The sequence below is a fragment of the Colias croceus genome, chromosome 21 (genome assembly GCF_905220415.1).
Source record: "Colias croceus chromosome 21, ilColCroc2.1".
NCBI lineage: Eukaryota > Metazoa > Arthropoda > Insecta > Lepidoptera > Pieridae > Colias > Colias croceus.
In genome coordinates, this window is record NC_059557.1 from 2830049 (window position 1) to 2853696 (window position 23648).

The 23648-nt window shown below is 34.4% G+C and overlaps 1 protein-coding gene across 1 annotated transcript in view; it reads left to right on the forward strand.

Moving 5' to 3' along the window:
• LOC123701245 (cyclin-dependent kinase inhibitor 1-like) overlaps nt 1-23447 on the forward strand; it is a 36187-nt gene extending 12740 nt beyond the window's left edge. Inside the window, exon 3 of the mRNA XM_045648656.1 lies at nt 20878-23447. Coding sequence (XP_045504612.1) covers nt 20878-21017 — 140 coding nt within the window. The 3' untranslated portion in view covers nt 21018-23447. The remainder of the gene's footprint in view (nt 1-20877) is intronic.
• Nucleotides 23448-23648: the final 201 nt, after the last annotated feature.

Sequence of the window (23648 nt, forward strand, 5' to 3'; positions counted from 1 at the left end):
TAAGTAGCTTCATCCTGCGGCGTTACTCACGTTTAAGTCGTTTTCTATGACTATAAGTTTTCTATACCATAGAATTTAGAAAACAAACCACTTCAGTACCAAATTCCTTGCAGTTGTAAACGCTTTTGCCCAAATTAAAAAAAATCTTGATAAATAAACGTGTTTCTAATAGTCGCTACCTACTTACGAAAAGTGATTAAATTGCTTGATAACCTTCTAATAAAACACCTACAATTCGTAATTAAATACAGTTAGACGAGTATCACAGTACAAAAATCTTTAGTTCTAACTTCTACTTGAAATAAACCCGTTGTAACAGCCGAGCCAAATTGCTCCGTTACTGAGGCACGGCTGGGTTATTAACGAGTTAAAATTCATGTAAATAGCCCTATAATAATTGTTTCATTGAGATACAAAAATGAAGTAACTTATGTGACATACCTTTTGTGTAAACAAGAGGACTATGTTTGCGATTATTACCAGATACAGATACCTCCATTGGTGAATTACTGAAAATTTGATTATTAATATTTTTAAATATATACTATATTTACGGTATAAAAATACTGTCACATTATTAATCTATCAGAATGCGACATCCTTACTACTTACAAACTGGTCCTTGACCGCGAGTTTGCGTAAATTTGTTTTTTTTTTTTGCAGCATAACTTATAAATAATTTGACACACATATTACCTCAAACTCAGAAATAATTAATCAAAATTAATCGATTCGAACACCGTTATACCAAGCCCTACAAGGCCTTAGCTATTACTGCTAGTACCACAGTACAGTTAAGAGGTACAGTAGGGTTACTACAACCTTGGTAACTGTATAAAAATGATTTAATGTTACTTAAGATCGCTCTCAGGTTGACCACATTTTGTGTAACGGTTTATTTTATTGCGGCAACCATACGTATTAGGTTCTTTGATATATATAGTATATCGTTTTACGTATTATTGTAACTAGAGTAGTGCGAAAGAAAAAAATAATAAGAGTACATTTCGTCACGTACCAAAAATAAAAAGTGTTTTAAAAAAATATTTTTAATCTGTGTCTCAGAAGAAAGGCAATATTGTCTTAGGTTCTTACAATGACACTGCCCAATGCGCATGCGTCAGGTGAATGAACCGACACAACCCGTCATTGAACGCAGCACAAACATACGAAAAAAAATGTAAATAAATAATACATCGAAGATTTAAATTCATATTTAAAAATCAAGGCATCATATCCTTAATGTTCATTTCCTAACACATTGTCATGTGTAAACACGGCCTAATCCTAAATTAAAAAATAAAAATAAGAAAAACATCTGTTTAATATATTAATAATTATTGTAAAACTTGAAAAACATTTGCAAATTGGCAAATAAGTAATAAAATATCATATAAAAACTAAATAATATTTTTTATCACATTCAATCCAAAAATAAAATATATCTTAATAGTAAATCAAAATAATTTGTTGTTCTCAAAATACTACGTAATATTTAAAACGACACGTCTCAAAAACATTTACAACAAATATGGCCACGGTAGCTGTAACGGTACCTTTCAAAGCCTTTGCATACGTATTTCAACGCTTTTCAATGTTTACGTTCAAGACAAAAGTGAAATTATTTACAACTAATTATATTTTATTTATGACACTTAACATTTAAATTAAATAACAAGAAGACAAGAACATCAAATAAATTAAATCACGATAATACCTATTTCATTAGTAAAATTGAAGAACGAAATTGAAGTTCCAAATTTAAAATTGGCGCCCTTTCACAATAGAATAATGTTTTTTTCCTTTACGCCAACCGGCCAGGATATAAACAAGACATGAAAAAAGAAGTATTTCGAAACGAAACTATTTGTTGCAAAATACCGTAGCAGCGAAGTTATCAAAATGCGTGTGAGCGGAAACCGAATAGCAATTTAGACTTGGAGTGCTAGTTTATTCGCGAATCGTAGGTGGAGGTGTTTGAACTCGGGCTTTACATAATAAACATTGTAGAAAATGTAATTTGGCGAAAAAGTTAAATGACACAATAATATTTCGTTTCACATAAGGTCGTTCAGAATTAAGATTTTTATTTTCTTGAATAACTTTAGCGGTTAAGAAACAAACACAATTAAATAGTGCAAAAAATTGTTCATCTCGTTTATTTATGACTTGCAATTGCCATTAATTACAACTTTATCTTCTGTTTTGACCGTAATACTATGTAGTACATTCATATTTCATACGTCTTGGTTTCTTATCATTGAAAGGTAAAACTACTCATTCATGTAATTTGACTAATACATAAACTTCAAGAAAATTTCATAGAGTTTAACCTCGATCAAAACATCACAACACTAACAAACTTAGTTTACAAACAACGCGCCCCTCTCTTTCCCTTTCACTGCTCACGAGCGAGACAAAACACAGTCTTTATGGCAAAGACGCGTGTAAAGGTCATTGAACCTCGCCAATTTTTTATGAAAATTTTTCTTAAACAATTCCCATTGAAAGAATCTGAATTCGACATCTGAATTTCTCGTTCAGCTGCTGCCATTTAAATTCCTTAGAACATAATGTGATTTTAAAATTATTTTATTCGAATATCTAGTCTAGAATTTAAACAAAAACATTTAAATAACCCTTATATAATTAACGTATGCTAATGCCTACAGAACACAGATAATAAATAGGAGTACATTAAAATATTTTTAAGAAATAATTATCAGCGAAATAAATTTCTAGAACTGGTTTTGCAATTAATACATTAATTTACTAGAACAATTTATTAAATAAACGTGCACCTTATCGATATTGTGCGAGTTATTTATTTCTGTTCATTACGCTGAAGGTGATTTATCGTTTAATTCATGCAATTATTAACAAACCTTATTTATTTTACATGGGAATGGTTGGGTCCTATAGAAGATTTTCTCTTTACTTTATATACGCATTATTGCATTCATTAAATCTCTAGCAAGTTTCTTATATATTAAGATTTAATGGTAAAAAATAATTCTTCTATCATAAAGAAGAATAAATCAATCCACAACAAAGTAATAGAACTACTGTTCATTATTCCACAAAATAGATAAAAACATATTATCCACTTAGATTGCCATGCGCAAAAAATATGTCAACATCGAGGGATGATAGATGATAGAAAACTAATTCTATATATCTTGCTAATGTCACGTCCGTTGACACGAGATTACTTGTTTTTATTCAACTATAATCTATGCACACTTCCAATCATAATTTATGTAATATTATTTCATGATTGAAATCATTTGTTTTTAATGACATAGCGAGCAAAAGAAATTCTATAACATGAAAAATGAAAGCGCAATAAATAAATACTTACAGCTATTTTTACTACTGGCAACATTTTACAGATAAAAAAAATAAAAAAAAAAAAAAAAAAAAAAAAAAAAAAAAATAGAATCTCACATTAGAATGACACATCCATCAAATTTGAATTTGGAACATACAAGATGCGTTTAGAAATGTATAATGGACACCCCGGAGCAAGACCGGTCGGGTTAGAAATCAACGATTTAATCTCGATTGTACTCATGCCGTCTACGCGTTCTAGCAATTATTTTAATGATCGCTCATTTTGTCCTGGACGTAATTGGTTTCCCGTATACGTAACATCGTTTATATGAATTTAGAATTTTAGAATAACGTTACTAAAATTGTGGCCTTTAGCTAATCTATTAATTTTTTTTCAGGTAAGGCATTTCAACACTATGTTAATCTTATAACGGCGGTCGTGAGTACACTTTAGAACTACAAATTATACAATTATTCAATGATAATTCGATCAATTTGAATAAAATTTACCTTTACATTCACGCTCGTATATAATTTGGTAACAATTTACGCTGGCATTTGTGTAAACGCTGTAATTTGTCTAAACAACGGGTTGTGTTAGACAAAAATTTAGAATATCTCAGTTTTTAATATCATACTATGAGGAATGCGATTATGCAGCTATTTAAAATGCTAGAATGATTTAAAAATGTTGATAGTAATTCACATTTGACATTATAATTGACACTGGCAATTGCACATCTAGCTATGAAGAAAGTAAAAGAAAACATTTGACATTGACAGTTAATTCTATTTAATAAACAAAACTGTGATTGTTTTGATGGTCTATCACTATTTTGTAAATGGCATTTCTAGATTAATTTAAAATTAAAATTAAAATGTATAAACACGATTTCTGTCTCTGAACAACGGCTGTTTACAAATCTTATTATGATCGTAACGCTAATATTTGTTTTGTTTTTGTTTCGTGAGAACTATCTATTCGTGAAAGAGCAATTTGATCATTCTGAGTTCAGTTAAACTTGAGCAACAGTAGAGTTCACTTTATTTTAATAACATTTGATTAAATTTGAGAATAGTAAAAATGTAGACATGTAGTAGCCGATACTACTACATGTCTACATTTTAGATAGGTACATTTTTGGAATATCTTTAAAATTCCAGTACACTTACAATAAAAAAGCTGTGTATTGAATTCTTCCGTCGTTTTTCGTAAAGTCGGTTAAAAATAGTTAAATTATCAAATTAAAAAGGAGTTCTAATGAAAAATAAATTCTATACACAACTAATCACTTGGTAGGTTATAAGATTGCATGCGTTAAAAGATAAGTGATATCCGATAAATAATTTCGTGAAACGTTTGAATACTCCGATAATAAGTTCAAGTTCGTATACTTTTGACATGTGGCCCTCAACTTTTTGTCCCACTAACCCACTTCTAAGGGTCTGATAAGAAAAAATACTGCACTATTTGCTGAAGATTTTTTTTTATAACAATCGGTTATTATTAAATTTAAATGACGCGATATATATGTAAAATCCTATGAATACATATTCACACATCTTCATGTAGTTACCACATAGTATATTAGACATCAAGGCAATTCATTAAAAAAACATTGTATTACTGACCTACCATAACAAGCGAGGACGGGCAATTATTTCAACATTATTTAAATTGTCCTCAAGCCTGATGACATTTACAATCGCACAATTAGTGTTTTAATATGAAATATGAAGGACTGTTTTGTTTTTAACACGCATATTAGCTTATGTATGTTTGTATGTATCCTCCTTTAGTCTCGATTTTGACTCACTTTAAATGGACAGTTTTAACTCAAACTTTGTACACTTATCAAGGATCGATGACAATACAATTTTTTGACGTTTTAAAGCATGTTTACTTTTTTGAAACTTCAGTATAAATGGTAAATGTAAACATGTCTTGTGGATCACGCCAACGCAACATGATCCCAAATACCAACAAAGGCATAAGGGCCTTTTCACTAGCACTAGAAAGAGACATAACAAGTAACAACCATCTCTCTCGTTTACTATCCGAAAACGCTCGTAAAGATTTTTGGAGCACAAAAAATTGTTTTGGTTTTTTCAACCGGAGCATATAGAACTTCTCTTATTGCAGAGCACGCTGGATCGTAAATAAACTACTACGAGTCGTAGTTTTTATGAGCTTTTTGAATCTGTATCAACGGTCGTTCTGTTGCGCGTTCGAATTTCAAATGTTTAGGATAAGCCACTGTTTGAAGTATTGCGTTGTATATGTTCTTATCTCTCGAACTGGGTCATGCCTAATCAAACGTTTCGCAAGGCTATGCATGATTCTGAATTTAAATTTTTGTATTGTTTATTCGATTTTCAATTTCGAAATCATATTTTTAATTGGTCAGAAAGTGTTCTATCTAGAGGAAGCTGCTCGGCCACTAGATGCTATCTCATCGGAGATGCGCGGTCAATGACCGTGCGAGCGAGACAGCTTTATACGAGCGAATGCAACAGATAGGATGCGCGTACGCACCGAAAAGGATTGAAAATTATTGTATTATTGTTTGTTGTCCTTGCGTGTGTGCGTGTGTAGGTGTGCGTCTAACCCTGTTTAATATTTTGTATAAACTCAACGTGTATGAAGTATTGTCACAGAATATTAAACGCAACCTTAGATTTATTTTCTAACATTTCACGCATATTTATATGCATATTTGTAACAAACAATAGCACAAAGGCCTTGGAGTTCTTTAATGAATACAATCGTTTATGGTTTCTAAAGGCTTTTCGGGTTGTGAGCGGATTAGTATTATTTCAAATGGAGGCCATTTTATTCCTTATACCCGTTCTCAGCATATTAACACGTTCGTTTTATTGATTCGATCAATAAATGAGGTCACAGATTAAAAGCCCCAGCAATGAAATCACACAAACGGCCTATGTTCTTTATTTAAATTGATTTCATTTTACCACAAAAAATCGCGCCAACACCCAAACCTGATTATCTTGCCGAAAAGAAAAAGTTATCCGTCACCTGTCAACCGAAAAGTCACTTTTCCCGCCAAACGCAAATTCCCATGCAACATGGCCGCGACTACTCTCGCCGAATCTAATGATTATGCACCAACGGTACCTGCGCGCTGCATCCACGAGCTGCACCAACGGACAATATGCATTCACCTATTCACATTTAAATGCAAAATCTGACAATGTCATAAAAAGCGCTGTTTATTGCTCAAAATACACAAATAAGGGCCGGTCCGGTCATTGAGGGTCAAACGTGGCTATTGTTGCCCTAAGTTGTCCTTTCTCAAAGGGACAAAAGTGGTGACAAGTCTTAGAATAGATAATAGCTCGCCCTAGAATCCTCGGGTTATGTTGATGAGATTTAATTGAGTTTATAATGGCTGGAATGATGGATAATTTTGTAGGGCGCGATAATGTAGATGAGTCGGCTGTTTATTAATTTATTTGTATCAATTATCTTATTCTGGAATCCAATTATCATGCTCGATAGCTGTAGAAGACTAACCTCGTTTGGTCCAATAAAAAACGCATTACTTTCCCCCATTGTTTACTTCACCTATCATTCCGAGTTTAAACTATCAATTAAGCTTATCGCACTGCATTTCTATGTTTATGTCCCAATCAAAAAGAAATTACCAATAAAAGTAATTTAATGAAACTGTATATTGTGTTCACCTCCATCATAATTCTCTCATAGCATAAAAAAGTAAACATCGAAAATCAAATAAGAAAAAGCGGCAAATTCGTAAATACATAGTACATTAAATGAAGCAGGAAACTCGTGTTAGTCTATCATAAAGTAAAAGATAATTGTTTATGATCTGTGCGGTAGGTCCGGTATAGTGTAGGCACGTGCGTTGCCGACAAACATGTGAAAAAATTGTTTGACATTTGTTTATATGCTTTTGAAGGATTGCCGACAAGGCTACAACATTGTGGAAGATTTTTGAATAGAATGGCTATTACGGTGAACAATACGCTATTAGGAGAAAAAAGCTTTCTTGTATAGGTATATCTAAACTGAATATTATATCTTAGTCTTGTAACTCAATCATGCAAAAGTCTTCATCCTTTTTAGCTGGCGGCTGTTTAAATATACTTTGTCCTTTTCCCTTTTTCTCACAATGACACAAATGTATGTACATTCATAAATAGGTAAAGAGGGCAGAGGGCCAACCTTTGTTCGTTTATTGCCGACGCAATTGTCTAAGTGCCGACAATGATATGTGACTCCGAGTGTTGCCGCTTACCGAGTGACCCACTTGAAATAATTCGTTTAATATGACACTAGGTTAAATAACTTTGTATGGAACATTAAATATTAACGTTACAAAACAATTCCCAAAACATCCTCAGTTTTATCTTATCTTTCTTTGTGCTGGTATCCCTTATCTTTTCTAACAAAAACGTTATGCGATGGCAAATGTTATCTGAACCACAAATTTGCTAGGAGACAGTTTGTCTGAATATAAATATTTCAAAGGCCTAGTTCGTATTGATGAAAAACAAGGTTACCCGCCAAAATTCCAATGTCGTTGTTTATCACAGAATGCAATAAATCTTATTTTAGTAGCCAATTTATTATTCAAACTATTTTGTTGTTTTGTTTTTAATTCTCTAGAAAAACAATCTTTGTTTTTAAAATACGAACTTGTTATTGTTGAAAACCAGGAATATTTCACATGTTCATTGGACAACGAAAAATCTAAAGCAGATTGCAAAAATTGTTTAAAGTCGCTGAAAGGTCACAGGTCGTTAGCTCTCGCTAAATTGTTTCCATGAATATTTCCCGCTCTTATTTGTTTATGTTATCTGTCATCTGCGAGTTGGCGGGAACGCGCTGCATTGTTTCGAAATCATTAATTATTTGCAGATTATAAATAAAGCTTACCATTAATTTTTATGCCAAATTTTCAATGCGGAACAGAGCAATTCCGATCTTATAAGCAACGTTGTAAATAAATTTATTTTAATAAAATCTATTTTATATAGAGCGCTTTAAATAAATTAATTTAAATAAAAATTAATAATTCCGTAAACGTTTTATGAAAATTTCAAGTGCCATACCGTCCCCTCAGGAATCAAACCCACTTCCCATGCTAATTCGTGTCCATTATTTTGCCTATTCTAATTAAATGGTGGACCAACCCCTAATTCCCTGGTGTGGGAACCGACGACTGAACGCTCAGTGATTTTGTCTCGTTTATTTGTTTTATTACTGCAATCCGATGTTTATTTTTACTGTGTCCGGCTGTTCTTGTGTACACAAATATATTTGATATTTGTATTGTTTCAATATTGAGCCGTAATGTAAACGCCATATTAATTACATTAATTCACACAATGTAAACTCCGCATTCATTAAAGAAATTCACACCATTTTGTTGTACTTTTCTATCTTCGATGATTCACGTGTTTATTTATACCTGCAACTAAAATAAAACTTTTATATTCTTTATATCAGTCGCATTTTCTATTTATCTGAACCATAGAGACCAAAATATCAACAACGTTCCAAATTTGCAAAAAAAAAGAGACAATAGAAGAATACAAACGTTCCAAATTTGAAAAATTCCTTTCTTTAAAATTTCCAACAAAATGTCAATGCTCATTGCTCATCCATAACACTCCATAAAAAGATGGTAATATAGCATAGCATTGTATGGTTACGCATGTGAGTCCGTTATCGCAACCTTGGTGTTGCTAAGTGCGATTATATCAAGGCATTCGATTGTACATGCTTCTGTAAGGTAATCTAGAAATCTGTAGCGATAGACACTTTTTTCTATATCTTTTATACTCGTAAAATGTAAAAAAATATTGTATGAACTTGTTACTTGCGCTAAGCTGCTTTTGGGTAGTTAAATGACTGTATTAATTTAGGTAATATGATTATATGAGTAAGCTATCTATGTAACATATTTCACCAAAATCGATTCAGCATTATTCGCAGTTGAATGACCCATACAGATTCACAGAAATGTGATACAAACATAATGCAACCAACATTATCATCGCAACACATTTCTAAACAACAATAACGCATAGATTATAAATAATATCAAAAATTCCAATTAAAAATAACCGAATTTTAACACGTTTTAATCGTTTTTATTCTCTTACACAGCAAGTGGACCGTCCCAAAGTTCGTTATACAATTGTCTTATGCAAATTTCATACAAATAATTACAACTTAATCCCGTCATTACGTCTCCAATCTGAGGAATTGAGGCGTGATGATTCTTTTTTACTTTATTCACCTCTTTTGTACACAATTTTAGCCTTTATACCAACGCAATAAGGGTGGTTTTAATATCTCTTTTGTAGTCTTGAAAGCGTTACTTTGACACAACTGTGGGAAACTCGATTCTTTGTTTTTATTGTGGTCTATTGTAGAAATCGCAGGCTTGCAACTTATTTGCATTTGTATTTGAATGACAATAATTGCTATTGCTTGATTACTGTTTTGACTTGACTTTGTTAAATACATTGTTAATAGTAGGGTTTAAATTGATTGTTTTAAATTAAAATTCAAAATAAGTAGAAATAACAATATTTCTCAAAACATTCTCAACTAGGGTACGCATAGTCTACTAAATAAAAATTCTCCCCGTTATCTAACAATTCTAATTCGAATTTAGAATAAAAACGCGCGCAATCAAAATCCAATAAAGCTAAAAGCCACAAGAACAAAAAATAAAATTCCCAAGTGAATAAAAGAATTACCGATTCAATATTCCAGTTAGATAAGGGCGTAGAGGGCCAAACCAAATTTGCATTGCTGTCGCGAAACGGGTCAGATCAGTTTGACCTCCCTGTTTCCCACGTATCAATGCATTTCATTAACTCTGATAACATCTGATACATTAGAAAAAATATATGGGAATAATTAAAAAAAATTACACGATTTTGCATAGTAAGTACCTACTCTTAGTACGCAAGAGCGGATCGATTTTTTTAACTATGTAGGTAATAGCAAAAACAACATTTAAATAACCTCTTACGAAAGCTGTATTTGGCGTTAAAACAAAAAACAATGATTTACTTCAAACATCTTAAAGTGGTCAAATGTTTCTCACGAAATTTCCAATAGTTGGCCACTTGAATTTCATCGCTCATTAACCATTAAGTAGATTCCGAAATACACCCAACGGTATTCAAATTAAAAGCTCTTGAGCAACCGAACTCAATCGGTTGATTGATTGATATCAACAATCAATAACAAATAAATTTATCAACGTTTGGAAATCGAGTTCAGTTCGAGTGTGCAATGCAATCTCGTAAGTGACGTTGATTCGTGATGATATGGAGTGTCTGATGAAATTATAAAAATATACGTATGTACATGTTACGACAACGATATAAAAAATAAAGTAGAAGATGAATATTTGGGCTGCCAATTAAATAAATATTTATAGGCTACACATAATAATCTTTTACATAATTGGACATATTGACCTCTCTAGACCATTTCTAACAAACATTTAGTTAAAACATTTACTCAAAGAAAACACCGTATTTTCTCGACGTATAACTTGATTCATACCTTTATCAGTAACAGCAATACTTTTTTCATCAACTGCAATCATGGCGTTGGGCCGGCCCGTTATCTGATTAGTCTCCAGAACACGTGCGATACGTGACCACATGCCTCATGGTAAATAGCCTGATGACTATTCAGTATCTACGTATGGATTATCTAGCTCGCCTTAAGGGAATCGATGTATATGGACACTATACATACCAAAGGACGAAGAATTAAACGTTTATCAAAATATGAAGTGCACTAATGCGCGGCGATTACGCACCAAAACAGACATAATTTCATCGTACCTTTGGCTATTATGTTTGTTTATATAAATAATAAAAAATATGACCGTTAATATTACAAACAATAAAATCGAACCAGAATGTAAATCTAATAAAAACCTCGAACATAAAACTAACGAATTTACGGTTATGAATTGCATAAAGCATCAAACAAATTCAAAGCATTATTCCAACGTGGCATTTCCTTTCCCAAGACTTCGCTGACCCATATTCATAAATTCTTTTCTCCAATGCTCCATCAATGCTTGACCAATCATTTTACGAAGTGACCCCGCCGGTCGTCGGCCAAGCATTTTATTGCGCGACTCCACAACCCTTTTAATGTCACTTTCACACGTTTTAAAATGTGGAATTTGTCGAAACCGAACGATCTGACCGCTCATAAAGGCTCGTTAGTATAAATATAACAGTGTCCGAGCAGCATAATAATGTCGTAAAAATTATATTTATTGTTCGAAACGACTGCGACTCGAAGTCCTTTGTATCGTTTTATTGGCGGCTTAAATATTTGATTTATAGCATGAAAGCAAAGTTTTAATGTACACCGAGAGTAGAATGGTAGCGTTTAGATATTATCGTTACGCGCGCTATTAATTTCGGAAACTGGTTTTGGAAAATAGATCACTCGAAGTGGGTGGTCCGAGCCTTCATACCCCTGATTATGTCTAAGATTGTACTTTTTATGAATGCTCCACTGAGCTGTGCTTGTATTTTGGAACAGAATTTAAATACAAAAATCCTGAAGCTAATGGAGCCACTGTTGACTAAATTGATACGTCATTGGGCACAATAAGGACAGCGTAAAATATTGGAGCTAATTCAAAAACTTAATAACCCCAGACCTTTTGGCTCACAAAAAGCTATCCCATTGAGAGTCGGCAAAAAAGGTCAAAAAAATTGTGCATTTACGATGTAGATTGCGGAACGCTTTCGCTGTTTGCACTTAAGATAAGCGCTATCGTTAGCACTCTGAGGCAATGTCAAGTGGACATTAAACGTTAGCTAGCGCTAGGCGTGTAAGCCGAGATGCAATTTAATACGCGAGAGCTGCGAGGCTAATCAGCACCAGATGTGACCGCATATGTCGCCCCGGACTTCTGAACCACTACACCGATTATAATTGCCTAAATAACTGCATCTACCAAATGTTTCGCACCTGTGCCAAATTATCTTGGACGTATGGTTGATATGCTTTTTGCTTATTTTTCGAGTTCACTTGTTAATATTTTTGACGAGTATTATAATATTACGATATATTATAATACTTATATTGAAAATATAATTGTAATAATAATGAGATCCAGGAAGCAACATACATCTAACAACTATTTATTTTGTTATGTTACTTGCGAAATTAGCTCGAGGAAGCTATCACGTTGCTAGACATAGAAATGAAAATGCTCCAAATGGCACCAACAACACGCACAATAAACTCAGTTATGAAACCGTACACTTCTATTGTGCATTGTCTGAGATTTCAAATGACAACTCGGTATGCAGACACCACAAAGAGTATAATTTTCGTTAATTTACCTAACAATGTCGCGATGTAATAGCGAGCGAACGTCCAAATAATTTTAGGGATTACACAGACTCCCAAACTATGCACGATTTAACATGAAACGCGAATTCGTTATACACGAAGATTTATCTTGAGAAAAGCGGTATGAACCTGTTATGCGCGGCATTAGCATAGCACCGGCTATTGTGTATTATTCTTCATTCATGGGTAAACATACACCAGTCTTTGTGTCTATTGTTCGTGTAATACTTAGCAGCTTCGCCCCTCTGATCCCATCTTTTCTATCCATTGTCCGTCCACAATGCATCTCATCTCCGAATTTTGGTCCAGAGGTTGCTCTAAGTAACCTCAGGTCAGATCTCACAATGGTCTACTTCTGTTTTCTGTTTAAAAACCGATGTTTATTACCTAGTGGTTCAGATACAGACTTGTTTTCGATTGTTCGATATTTTTGAACAATATATTCAACAATGGAGATTATTGCTGTTTAACGTCATTTAGCTACCGTTTTAGTTCGTTACCTGTCTTTCCCAGTATCGATTTCATTGTTCCCAATTTATAGAGTTGTTTCGGCTCCTGTTTCACTGTTTGAATATTAACAAGCCTGGGAATGCGAGTTGCGTGCCTCATCCCAATCGGGACTAGTTTACAATCATACAAATTGGGCGGTAGACCACATTTCTTGATTCGGCCTAATGATAGTAGTTTCATTTCAACTGACCGCCTGTAATTACTGATGTTTAAATGATAGATTATAATTAATTATTTTAAATCATTAGTCACGATTTGTAGATCTGTGATAATTCAAACAACATATATTATTATCACATTAATTCAATTTATTTTGATAAGACAAGTCGACCTCGCACCGCCTCCTGAATAGTCGTCAAATATTTCCTGAAGATTTCCGCTGATAAGTAATTTTGCATTAAAAGTGATCATAAATCCATCATATCACTGATGGTTCTAGCTCTTGAGGCTGGTGTGACTTTGTTTCATATATGGTTTGCTACGGTTAAAAGAAATTCTCTGCACTCGCGATTCAGTAGCAGCGCGGTCACGGCCACAGCTGAACGGTGATTTAATTTATGTTTATGGTTGACATTAAGTGTGGGTGTGGTTGCTCTTTGACTGATTACGTTCGTCTTTACAGCTCTACACAATGCTGAAATGTTATCTCCAATCTGGCTTGTTCTTTTATGTCCCAAAAGATACCAATTTAATAAACAAACATTCTTTTAAATTCAAAATTCCTCTAAGCAAACCCAAAACAACCTGGAATGTATAATAAATCGATACTGATCAAACGATTTAGATTTATAGCTGAACCGCATTAAAATTATAAACATGCATCACAAAAACAAGATTGTGTATGCCGGTAGCCGACTAAATGGCTGTCATCCAGGATAGTTCAAGTGGTCGATAATGTCGGCACTTTGATCGGTATTGGGTGCGCAGGCGCAACCTTTGATCTCACCGCCGGAGCACGTTAATTAGAAACATGCATTAAGAACATGACTATGAACGCACAGTAATTAACAAACGTACTGCGATAAAGACGCTGTAGCTACTAACATTTAACGAATCATTTATTAAATGAAAATTAAAGGGCAATAAATTTTGGAAATAAAAATGAAATCACATTCCAGAGAATTTATTATGTCTAAAAACATCCAAAGTTACTCAGGCGATAACGCGCTTTCAATCCCTAAATCGGAATCGTTTAAACAACCACAAAATCAGTTGAAAAACTTTTATAAGCCATTATGTTTTATTAACCACTTACTGTAAAACATCGGTAAGTTATTAGCCCCAATCATGAGACATAAAATATGTAAACTATAAAATTATCTTTACGTTCGGGATGTAGTTTTTTAAACGCACCAACGGTTGTCTGTAGCCTCAGATAAATGACACCTGCTACATGTTATCAAGGGTTCTTGAACCTGGAGCACTAGACGCATGTGGGATGTAAAAACAACACGCTTTATTGAATTATTGAAGCCATCTAGAAAACTAAACGCGACGTAAAAAGCTATTGCAATCGTGGACATGATTATAAATTTATTGAAGCGACGCTGATGTTAAATCTTAAACGTAAAAGGGAGTTGGACAAACCTTACAACTATTTAAACTGAATTGTAAATAATGAACGAACAGTGTATAAATAAAACAATAAACGATGAGGGATATAATATGACCTTTAAAATGCAAACATTATAATATTATTTCACACGTCGCGTCCGGCCCGCTTCGTGACGAGCGGTGCCGGGAATCACGCCTTGTTATATCACGCACCATCACGTATCTTCACTTAACCATGCATTGTTTTTGTAACGATATGTGATCCAGCATTTTTAAAACACTACGCACCATTCGTACAGAGTTAGGTGTAATTTACTTTTTTTTAGTTTTTAAATTATATCATCGAAAACAATATTACGTTGTCCTGATTTCTGTCACATTAATACTACTTTTTTAAGTAACATAATACGTTTCCAGAGAGAAAACATTATAATTGCGAATCCCATCATTTTCTAAACTTTCCTCCTCTCATTGAGTAAATGCGAGATCACAATATTTGTTGCTAACTACGACTCCGACACGCAACAATGCCTCTGTTACTTTCACATTCGCGTTCCTGCTTATACGCAACGCAGTTATTTCTACATTCTCTTTATTCGCGTGTAAATCGTTATATTATAAGTTACATCAAAACCACCAATATATCTAACGTTTACTCCATCGAGATCCTTCGAGCCTTTAAACAGATGTTTTGCAATTTGGCGGTCTAAGAACTAATGAGGTACTAAAAAACCTTAATGAGCTCGACGATTGCAGTGTTGGATACTTTTAAGTCAGGTCATTGCATCATTTTACATCTAATCCTGTTAAAAGAGTTAAAATTGAATTCTGAATCATTACAAGAAAATCATGTTTATCGGTCAAGCTATCAATCGGTCCTTTTGCCAAGTGCAAAACGGATCGGGCGAACGAGTACAGCTATGCAGTATTGGCATTGACAATTCACTGTTACATTCGCTCCACATGAATAAATCTCAAACGCAATCTGATTCGAAACTATTACATATAACTGCGTGAGAAAATTCGAATACAAAAACACCTCTAGTATCTAATGAAAACGGTAAACATACTAATTTCACACCAACATGCACACTACTGATACAAAAAAGTGTTTAAGCAAAAAGGTCATCGTGGCATCGGGGAGTCAAACATTTAATTTACAACATCCTGCTTTTGAAGATTTTATCTCGATAATTGCACTGTCTAGATCTGACTGAATCACCTATGTGAATGCAAACCATTTTCTTGATTGCTCGAAGTATTATTAAAAGTACTAACATTTACAGCATATGCATTTAAGTGCCCAAAATTATAAGCGTCTTAATTGCCGCTGCTCATATCATTTTTTGAAAACTGACTATATTATAGTAACTTTACAAACACAAAAAAAAGTTTTTTAAAGGATTAACAAATGTTGAAACAACAATGGATAAATAGATTAACATGTTAACCTGTCCGCCTCCTTTGACTCATAATGACGAGCCGCTATGGCATTTCCTTCGTTATTTCTCTGCAAACAATTTTGATCCTACAAAAAATGTCGATAAAATCATAAAATCGAGAGTTATTCGTCCTCCATAAAAATCTAATGCTACTAAGAAAAACAGATTATACATATTGTTCACATTATCACACACTGAAACCATTAAAAAGGACGTCGATGACTAAAAGCCCTGACCGCAATTTAAATAAACTATATCAGATAATATTGAACAAATGTTAAAGTGGAATACAATGCCCTCTACCTGCTTGTCACTTATTTGTTTAGGCTCGTCTTAAAAACCAGTAGCAGCGTACTCAAACAGCTATATAATATATACAAACTCGGGATGCGTTTTGTTACTCTTTTTATCTTGTACGGCCAGTCGCACTCATCGCTCAGGGTTGACCAAGTCTATATTATTACCAATATCTTTTAATCTTCAGCTTTGTCCTTATTTGGGAACATGTCTTTACAAATGACTTAAACTTCGTTTAATTTTTCTAAATATTTGAGGTTTACTATTTTATATTTTTCTCATAATCTCTTGGTTTGTTTATTCCTTTTCACTTATTCTACAGATAGTCTTGTCAGAGGCGTAACGCAGCGTATCCGCAACAGTCGTTTTGACATCGAATCGCCTTTCACTTGACCTAGATATTTAGGAACTGGTCCGTAATCACAATGCAAACTAGCGGCATTCCCTATCTTGCAATGCATTTGCATTTCCTATGAAAGTTATTGCTTATTCTCACTTGTTCTCTCTATTGAATTGCTTTTGAAAGTTCAATATTAAAAGTCGCAAATGAATAATAAGTAGCCCTGTAATAATCAAAGGAAAAAAGTTAGCTGCTAGGGCATGGAGCCACGGAGCAACCTGTTTTGTGGCAGACACCGCCTACGCCTGACAAATCTGCGTTCAGTTTTTTAATCCCCTCCCCCGATACGTATAACTTCCAAGAAGATTACGTGTGTAGCGAGCATCGGCGAGCAAGTTTAGACTTGTTTCCAAACCATACGTCATCAAACCAGTCCCGCTGGACGATTGTTAGATACGTTTCGTAAAATTGTCCACGTTATAGCGCTCTTTCGAAAACACTACCGCGTGGGCGCAGTCTGCCGTTTTCTTGTTATTCACTTGAAATTGCCTCCAAGGAAATAATGTTAACACGCGATCGCATTTTTGGTACTGAAAACCACAATAGCCGCTTTTGTGCAACTATAATGTCTTCGGAGCGACATTCTGGCAACGTGGGGTAATTTTCGCTCAAACATTAAATGCGAGTTCTTTCTCTGAGATAATTGAAGATTGATGCGTAAAGAAAATGATTTTTACAAAAGCATTAACGTTCCCAGACGCGCACGGGTATTATCTATTCACGTTACGCTGTATCCTGCGGCAATTACAAAGGACAAAACAAAATGACAATAACGAAAATGACGCTTCGACATCATCGACGCTCGAAGGAAGCGTGACGTTAGAAAAAGTTAATTTGACGCTCGTCAGGATGAATCCTTCACGTTCCTAGACAATTTATCCAACCCTTTCATATATTTTTTATCTCGTAGTCATCAGTGATTCCAGACGGGTAAAGTCGACGGATGCATGTCCAGGCGCGGCCTTTATGCGCGTGCGCTGCATTCGGTTCATTTCTCAATCCCAGCCAGCGGACTGGTGACCGTCCCTTTGTTCCCAACAATAGCGGTCGTGACTAAATAATTACAATCCAATTCGCTCGTTACAAATGAGTTTTGTGCGACTTTGTCAAAGTAAAAATTATCCTCGAGCGGTATACCTAAAGTTCTTATTTCTTGACTAATGACTGTTATTTTGTTGCAAACCTTTGCGGAGTCACGACGAACCCGTAAAATAACGCGCGAGGCGATGCGTCGTGCGCCCGCGCAGATATTTAGGTCGCCCAAAATAACCAAGCTACTTCGGCAACTCAATAAATTCGGCCAGCGAGCCCTGTCGTCGGATTATATTGAACCGAGTTTAAAGACGCGTTCATTAAAATGCATACAATATTATACAAGTTGCTTTTCAACATTTACAACATTATACAAGTTGCTTTTCAACATTTAACCTACATATTTACATAGATACGAATAGATTATAGATAGGTACGCGACGAAATTCTGTACTTATCCTAACCTCCCAAAATGTGTGCCCGCACGCTAACTTATTATTGCTAATATACATATTATTACTCTAATAATGGGCCTCGTTGTATTAGACTGTTAGTGATAAAAGATTGATAATGGCCACGAGGGCGATGTGTGTGTGCTACGCGCACGCTCGCCAAGGCCATTTTGTTTACGCATACACCCGCGTGTTTACGCGAGCCAAATATTATAAGCTTGTATTATCCGCCGAACGGCGAATGTACTTCCTCGATACTATAATTATTCAATGGTATACGTGTGTGCGACGCGAATCCGCCGCGTTATTCCTAGCGAGAAAATGGCGCGAAACGCTCCATTGAACGTTTGGCGGGAAAGTTACGTAATATTGTGAAAGTATTTTCTCGTTGTTTGCATCGATAAGTTGGTTTTATGAGGGTTTTATTTGCATTGTCGTGTTGTTTGTTTAAAAATAATGCTGCAGTCGTTGGCTTCACGTGATGTCGCTTTGAGGTTAGATTTTCCTAATCACGTTGTTATAATTACATAACACAAAGTGTCTAATTACTACCTACTGCAACGTTAATTACGCTTGAGTAATAGTTTCATTTATGATTATTAATTTATTTTAACTTTTTTATATTAGCACGTGCAGTTGCAAAATTGGCGGGAATAGCTTAGAGTCCGCGTGGTCACCAGTCGGCCTTGGACTTAATGACGTCATTAAAATAGTTCCTGGCTACAATTCGAAGATTTTTGTAATATACCTACATAATATTTCGAAATATTTAACCTGTTATTAACAGACTTAACTGCCGTGGCATTTAGACTTTTATCTTTTCACGTTTTACTCAAGGTTGAACCAATAATGAAATGAAATCCATAGAAAACCGATGGCGCCGTATTTTTATCATTCAAGGTTACGCGATAAATACCGATTATAATTTATAACCTAAATTTTAAACTATTTGAGCACTTCCTTCATTCATAAATTCAATTGATAAATTCTAAATACATTTGTATGTTAGTGAAAATAATTAAACTTCGCATTGGTGCATAATTCTCAAACATCAATTAAATTGGTAACCACTTAATTATTAGGCTGTTTAAACATTGCAATAATATTTATTCAACTCGTATATTATTTGGTCAACCATCAAATCACGAATCAAATAAAATGGTAGTCAATTTAAAATTTTATTACAAAGTATAGTATCCCGACCTTGAAGCTTGGCGCATCGTATGTTGCCATGCTGTTTTTTACCAATTCGTTCAATTCAAGATTGCCTCCGTTTGGAACCGGCTCCTTTATTTGCTTTTATATAATCGCTACTAAAATAGATTATCTGAATTTTATTCGTGGCTTTAATTTTTTAATCAATCGTAATAGGGTCAATGTGCTGGGTTTTTATTGCAATTTTGCTGCGCTTTTGGGATTGTGATTTTTCATGTTTAATGTGTTATGGGAATTCCTAATGACTTTATTTATTCGACTTTTTATATATTATCTAAACATATAACATAGAGAAGGAAAATTAGAAATATTTAAATTTTTTATCTGGCTGCATGTGAAAGTACATAATATGTTAATATCATCCGGTGTGTCATCGCATTTGAAGCTATCAAAATCTTAATAAGTTTATATTAATATTTCAACAGATGTCGCCCTAATGCCACAGAACTAGTAACTACAATCCAATCCCTATGATATTTCAGACTTTGCACGTCGTAATTTAGATTAAACAGTAGTGAAACGGTCGTAAAACTTTTATTGTTATTAAGGCTACATTTTTAAAAATTAGAAATGGCTCAGAAGGGCGTTTCCTGAGATTTATTGAAAGAAATTCCGGTGCATTAAGTGTGCTAGGCTGATTTTTATGGTCTTATCCTTACGAACGTAGTCGTAAAAATGTCATCTGTACAAGGGCCCCGGGCTCACTAAAAGAACATAATATCGTTCGAAGTCGTAAAATTTTCGTCCAAAACTGGTACGGCTCCGCCTTCCCGCGCTTTTACGACTTTCTGCTTTCTATATTCAAATTACAACGAATAATTCGAATCTAAAAGATATACAATTGTATTTCGTATGATAAGTTGTTTTCATAACCGCGCGGGCCACCTGTTCGAACGTATGGGAACCTGGCGCTCCGCCAGCCGATAAAATATTTTAAACCGAACCCGGAACCATTGTTTACTGAATAATTCAAATACAACGCATTACTAATCTTTATTTACAATCGGAAAGCCCACGTGTGTTTTATTACACCGAGATATCGCTGCCATAGATTTGAACTCGAACAATGAAAGTTTTCCCGCCGCTATCTCACTGTATCATCGCGTCCCTTTACTTCAGAGTTCAAGGCTTAAATATTTTGTATAGGTCGTGATAGGGAGTAACCTAGATTGAACCACCTTGGCCATATAGCATTATAATACTTTTAACTGCTTAACTAATTATTATTTCTCGTTTCAGATTTCCTGAAGCCCCGCAAGCGGCTGTCGAGCAGCGGCAAGAAGTCGCCGGCGCACAAGCACAAGCCGGAGCTGCACGCGCACCTGCGGCCGCCGAAGGTCGCGCGGCTCGCGCCGGCGCACTACAAGCGGGCCAGCTAGGCACCGCCCGCCACCGCACTGCTGAACTAAACCAAAGCGCTAACTTGTAATCACGCCGAGCGAGCGGCCGCAATCATGTACGGTTCACTTCGAACGCGGGTGCGAAACGTAAATTGTGCAAATTAATTTTATATCCCTTTAATTTATTTTCGATTTAACGGCGAACGCCGCGGAGAACAATTATAATAATGTTAAGTAATTGTAAGATAGTTTCGGACGTTAATATATTATTGTATTCCCCCGGCACATCACAACGCTCGAGCCCGGGGGCGGGTCGCCGATTCGTCTGAGCGAGATATATTTATAATGTGACAATTAATTTTAAGTTTAATATGATCTCTTTGACGGTAGTTTAAGTTAGTTTAGCGTAGGCTAGGTCGGTGTAAGTCTGGACTAAATAATGTCGAATGAGATAAAGATTTGTTTAAGTGCTCCATTGCAATATTAACACAATAGTGACGTCTCGGAGATGCTTCCACTCTCGTGTAGAAATTAAATTTTTACGCCGCGTGGAAGTATTTCTAACGCGTATTTTTGAAATGATGCTCAGTTTTCTTGAATTTTCTTTCGAAAAAAATTTTCGAGGAATTTTCAAAAATAACATCGTTCAATACACATTAAGCAATAGAAAAGTTTAGCTTAAGAGAAATACAAATACTCAAAGATATGTCTTGTTACATAATGTAACGGTTTTTGCCAATTTAATTTAAATGTTAGGGACACGATTTATTGAGAACATTGAGTATTTGTGTTTTCCGACCCGAGAGGTCGAATATCATATTAGTCCATTTGTTTTGTTGTTATATTTTAATAATGGTTTATATGTTTATGATTATATTGATGATTGTTTTTTTCAATATTTAATGTCTAAAGTTTTTCAAATGTTTTGATGTGAGCATTTGCGTTGAAATGTTTATCAAAATTGTATGTTTCGGAGGCGGTGAGCTGCTCTTGATAAAGTACAAATTTTTCATTTCTGTTTAGGAAAAAGGGCAGCGGGATCCTTTAAAAGACACTCATTTTCATTATACATTAACTTTTTTCATTTATCTTTAATTAATATGTACATGGTGTTTGTTTGTTGCGGGCGGCGTGTAGAGTCAGTACTGTCTGGTCAATACTGGATTTTAATGTTGATTGTATCTAAAAATGGATTTCGTCGTTACTACATATTGACATAACATAGTAATAAAGTCTTAATGCCATTAGATGGTAAATTAAAATGTTCAATGTTACTAAAATATTACACCTAAACAATCAATTTGTTATTTTTGTATGTAAATAAAAACTATTGGTTTAATAATTATTTACAATGCGGCTATTATGGTCACGATAATACAACGCGTTTTATTTCAAACACTACAAGTTAGTCAAGTTTTAAAATTTTAATACAATTTTAGATTTTGTATGGGAAAATGAAAGTCGATATTTTACAGTATTGTCCGGCTATTATTGACTCTACCCGCAGTTTGCCCGCAACAGTGCGTTCAGCCAACGCAGGCGTCGGTAGCGGATAGGTCTGACTAAAATAATGAAATTTTAATGAACTTTGAACGTTTGACTATTTAGAACACGATTTAAAGTACTGTTGAAACATTAATATATTTATAATCTATGCGGTGTTCGTTTACATTTTGACTTGATTTGAAATTTATGAATTGTGTTACGTAGCCCCTTGGGCAGATGACTCGAAACGCCTATAGTTATAGTTTCAAATAATTGCCCAAGAACGATCTTCTTAGTTCTTAGACAAGTATTTGATATCCCCTCGGTCATCTGTTCGAGCGACTACTATGAAATATTTAATTAGATTTTGTTTGGGATGCGCCAAAAGCGATGGGCTTATCATGTGGTGACGAGATATCGTCGTGCGAACGCATTAATTTTAATTTAATTTCTCTAACACCTGTGATGTATTAAATATGATCTCAGAACATAATCGTACTGTATGCAAATGTCATATATATTTTGTTTAAAATAGTGTTAGTTACTGGACTGGACGTAGGCTTTAGTAACTACTGAACCCGTATCCCTCGTTATTGAGAAATAATTTAATACATCAAATAATGTTTATATTAATAATAAGGTTCGGTTCTCGTCGACTGAATTGTAAATTGCACTGTAAATTGTGGCACAATGTGTATTTATTGAATTATTAGTCGGCGGGTGTTTATGGGATACTAGCATACATACATACAGACATATATGTAAGCCGCAGAGGCAACTCGTGCCGATCTCGAGTCCACAACATAACAATAGTTTAAGCAATTGTCGCGCAAAATGCGATCGCAGTCACAAGAGCAAATAATGTTGTATATATTCGGCAAATATTTTCTAATAAACCTTTATAGTGTATCGAGTTCCATATTATTATTTTGTGTAATGTATAAAACTTAAATTTAGTTTAAAAAAAGCTTACTTCATACGGTATTTGTTGTTTTCTTTCAACCCCTTACCCCTAAACTTACACAAACTACGATCCTAAAATGGATCAAACATACATATTAAGATAAATCTTTCAAGTGAATTTGAATTTCATCAAACATATTATATACCTACAATTAATATACTACTCATCAAAATAGGTCAGAAGCTTACAACTATAGGAACTGAAAGGTGCTATTGAAAATT